Below are 3919 nucleotides of genomic sequence, written 5' to 3' on the forward strand. Positions count from 1 at the left end.
AATGACAAAGCCCAGGGGTGGGCGCCGGCCGCCATCTTGTACCGGGCGGCAGGATATTCACCCGTGTCTTCCGCCCTCGGAGGGGGAGGGGCGGCGGCCGAGGCGAGAAAAGTAGCGAGAGACGCGCCGGCCCGGAGGCGCCAGCAGCGGCCGCCGCCGCGGAGCCGGACGCGGGCGGGGGCGGCGGCGGCGGCGGCGGCGGCGAGACCCGGCGAGCGCGGGCGGCCCCGAGCGGCCTCCGATGCGGCGCAGCGTGAAGAGGCGGCGGCGCCGGCCCCCGGCGGCCCCGGCCCCGGCTGCCCGGGGCGGCGGCTTTAGGGCCGGAGGAGGGGCCGAGCTGGAGGCGCGGGAGGAGAAGGTGGTGTACTCGCGGTCGCAACTGTCGCTGGCCGACAGCACCAAGGCGCTGGGCGACGCCTTCAAGCTGTTCATGCCCCGCAGCACGGAGTTCATGAGCTCGGACGCGGAGCTCTGGAGCTTCCTCTGCAGCCTCAAGCACCAGTTCTCCCCGCACATCCTGCGCAGCAAGGACGTCTACGGCTACTCCTCCTGCCGGGCCCTGGTCCCCGACCCCCCGCCGCCCCCCGCCGCCCGCGGCCAGACGCGCAGGCCGGCGGCCAGGAGGAGGCGCCGCGGAGCCCGGGCGGCCGCCGCCCGCCGGAGGGGGGCCCCGCCAGGCCCGCCGCCGCCGCCGCCACCGCCGCCGGCCCCCGAGGACAGCTGCCCCGCCAAGCCCGCGGCCCCCGGGCCCTGCTTCGGGGGCCGCACCCTGGAGGAAATCTGGAGGGCGGCCACCCCGACGCTGACCACCTTCCCCACCATCCGCGTCGGCGGCGACGTGTGGGGCGAGCGCAGCCTGGCGGCGGCGCGGCGACGGGCGCGCCAAGTCCTGCGAGTGAACCTGGAACCCGTGGTGAGGCTTCGCCGCTTCCCGGTGCCCCGGGCGTGAGCTGCGGCCCTAGCCCCTGCGCCCCGGGACGGCTTCCGCCTGGAGGGATGAACAAGTGACAGTCGAGTGTTTACAGATCCGGCCTGGACCGCGTCCCCTAGTGCACTTTACGGGCGAAGAAGCACCGGCTGGGCTTTCCCGGCCCGCGTCCCCGGAATGCGGCGCCGCCGTCTGGGACTCCGGGGCAGGTGTGCCCTCTGCTGCCTCCCAGCACCAGGTTTGCGGAAGGAGGAGACGGCTGGACCTGCAAGGGAGGTCCCCGTTCTTCCTAAGCCCAGACTGATACGTCTCCAGGACTATAGGGGCAGATCCGTTTTCTCCCTTTTGGACTCTCTACCTCACTGGTCTGGAAGTCCTCCGAAGTCATTCTTTTTCCAAAGGAATTTGGTTTCGTGCTTGTGTAATAAAGCTAGAATTTACTTGCTGTTCATCCACCCCCCTGCTCTCCCCTTTTGTCTTTTTTGACTGCCACCCCTCTTTCTGGAGGAAAGATCGAATATGTATTTTTGAAAGGTGTTGCACTAGTTTGTGCTCAGGGTATTCTGAATCCCACTCGTTTCCGAATCTCAACTGGATTCCAAAGCTTTGACCAAGGATATTGTCTAAGAAATTCAAGCTTATGACTCTTAATAGTGTAAGGATTTGTATGGCTTTGAATTTCATGGGCTCAGTGATTACAAACAAAGAAATGCAAAGTACAACTGTTTCAGCATTTTTGAGGTGTTTGCTAAAGATTTTATATTGAAATTTAATGTTTATATTTACTGAGCTCCTAAAGGAAATGGTAGAAACTCAGAAAGTTTTGTTTAGGAAAAGTTGAATTGTTGAATTCTTTTTAATTGAATAAAATTTAAAGTGCATTGAAACCACATGGCTTGTGATAAAAAAAAAATAAAAGAATGCGTGAATTATAAAGAACTGGTGTTGGTTAAAGAGATGGGTGGAATCCGATTGGAAATGATTTGGCTTCCTGGTAGTAGTCTAACATTCAGATCTGGGAATAGTTCAAGGATAATTTATTTTAAAATGGAAATTGCTTAGGCAAAATGAGTATGTGTAAACGCTGTGATTAAAATGCCAAACAGAATACCCATTGGAATTCTCAGAAGTATTAATGATCTAGAGGGGTGGGGCACTTCTTGGTATCAAATAACTGGTGGAAGTTAACTTTGGGCAAAATAGATTTTCCTTCCATGTTTTTGTTTTTGTTTTTGTTGTTGGATAACAAGAAATGTCTGGATCACTGTCCATCACTCTTAAACATCATGACAATTAGTTTTGCTCCACGAGTTTCCTTTATCTTATTTCCATTCATAATTATGTTTGCAGTTATTGGTCTTTTGTTTGACAGCCGAAGACCACAGGAATTGAACAGGCGAGCCACACAGAGTACTGATCCTTCTTTTACACTTTTGTAATAGTGTTTATATCACATGGCCCAGTGTGGAATTCTTGATTATCCAAGTGCCTTTGGTCATTGATGGCAGCAAGACTTAATGGTTTTTAGCCAGTGGTGCCGCAGCCAGATCGTACTGCAATATCTTAAGGGTCAAGTAGCGATTTTGTACCACTATTATTTCAAATTTAAGTATTCTGCCATGGAACCATCCATACCAGGCTGGAACATGACATATGAAATCTTCAATATTAAGGTTTCTCTCTGCTTGGCAGCTTCTTAGGGGAATAATGAGAGTTGCGATTTTGACTCTTGTGTTTTTAGAATTCAAATGGCATAGCTTTCTGAAATGAATTTTTCAAGTTTAATAGTTCATAGTAGGAGTTTTGTGACTTTAATTTCAGTGTATTTGTTTTGTAAAAAGAAAGAAAAGAAAGATATATGACTTTATGCCAGTTTCCCAGTAAGCCTCATATTCTTTTATTCACTACTCGATGATAATGTGTTGTTACAAATACTGTCACATGAGTAAATAAAAGTGAATAATTACTTAGAAGATGGAGAGTGTTAAATTATATTTGTGTGATAGGAAGCTTATATATATTCTTTTGGTTATTAGCTTCCATTGCCAGTTGTACTTAAATGCATAGGGTTTTCTTTCCCTCTTCCCAAATTGTTAACTTTTTTTAGCTAATTAGTACCTGAGGGAAAAGATGTATTTGTACCACTTCACTATTGTATATAATTTTATAATAATTGAAAAATAAATCCAATGGCCATATTAGAATGTAACTTCAACATATAGCTTATTTAGATCGCTTCCCAGAGGATTTTGAAATTAGATGTAGCTGGGAGGATCACTTTGCTCAGCACAAAAGTGAAGCATAACCATTGATACCATGCATTTATTTTAACTGAGAATCTTATTTTTTTCCTCTTATGCCTTGTTACTTTAGTGCACTTGAACTTGCATATATGCTTTGGATTATGCGGGCTATCTGATTTCAGTGTGGATCTGATTGCCCATCCTAAATTCAATACGTTAATTATCTGGTCTGTTGAAAAATCATGCCATTTCTAGTTTGTGAAATAAGATGTAAACAAATCTTTATTTTTGCCAAGTTTTCTTTAGCAAAGCCTTGCTAAAGTTAGTTGTTTTACAACTTATAAACTGTGAAGAAACAACTAGTACAGTTGATGAATATATAATAGGAAAATGAAAGTATTTTATGGATACTCTTGGGCAGAATGTGAAAAGGAACTTGGCACGGTGGCCTTTATGGTTCATTTAACTGTCTTCTAAAGTGAGTCTGTAGCTTAGCTTGTATATAGTTTTTTGAAAGAAATACCATGATCTTTAATTCATTCTCTAACCTTTATATCTCATATGGCACAAGTAAAGGGGGAAGCTAGGAGGAAGTTTATCACCTTGCTATGCTATTATTGAATCTTGAGTGCCTAAATGTGGTGAGCGGCACCTCAAAGAACCTTTTGAATCCTTGATGTCATTTTTATCCTCCTCCTTGTCAACCAGCAACTGATTTTTCCTCACGGAATCCAGTAATGTTCTGACT

At 47.7% G+C, this 3919-nt stretch overlaps 1 protein-coding gene across 1 annotated transcript; it reads left to right on the forward strand.

Annotated features, from left to right (window-relative positions):
* Positions 1-241: 241 nt before the first annotated feature.
* On the forward strand, positions 242-1251 carry CCDC71L (coiled-coil domain containing 71 like). Its single transcript, XM_044245821.1, has one exon. It carries the CDS (start codon positions 242-244, stop codon positions 947-949), a length of 708 nt encoding a protein of 235 aa, XP_044101756.1. The 3' UTR covers positions 950-1251.
* Positions 1252-3919: the final 2668 nt, after the last annotated feature.

This window comes from Neovison vison, chromosome 4 (assembly GCF_020171115.1).
Source record: "Neovison vison isolate M4711 chromosome 4, ASM_NN_V1, whole genome shotgun sequence".
In the NCBI taxonomy this organism is placed as follows: Eukaryota; Metazoa; Chordata; class Mammalia; order Carnivora; family Mustelidae; genus Neogale; species Neogale vison.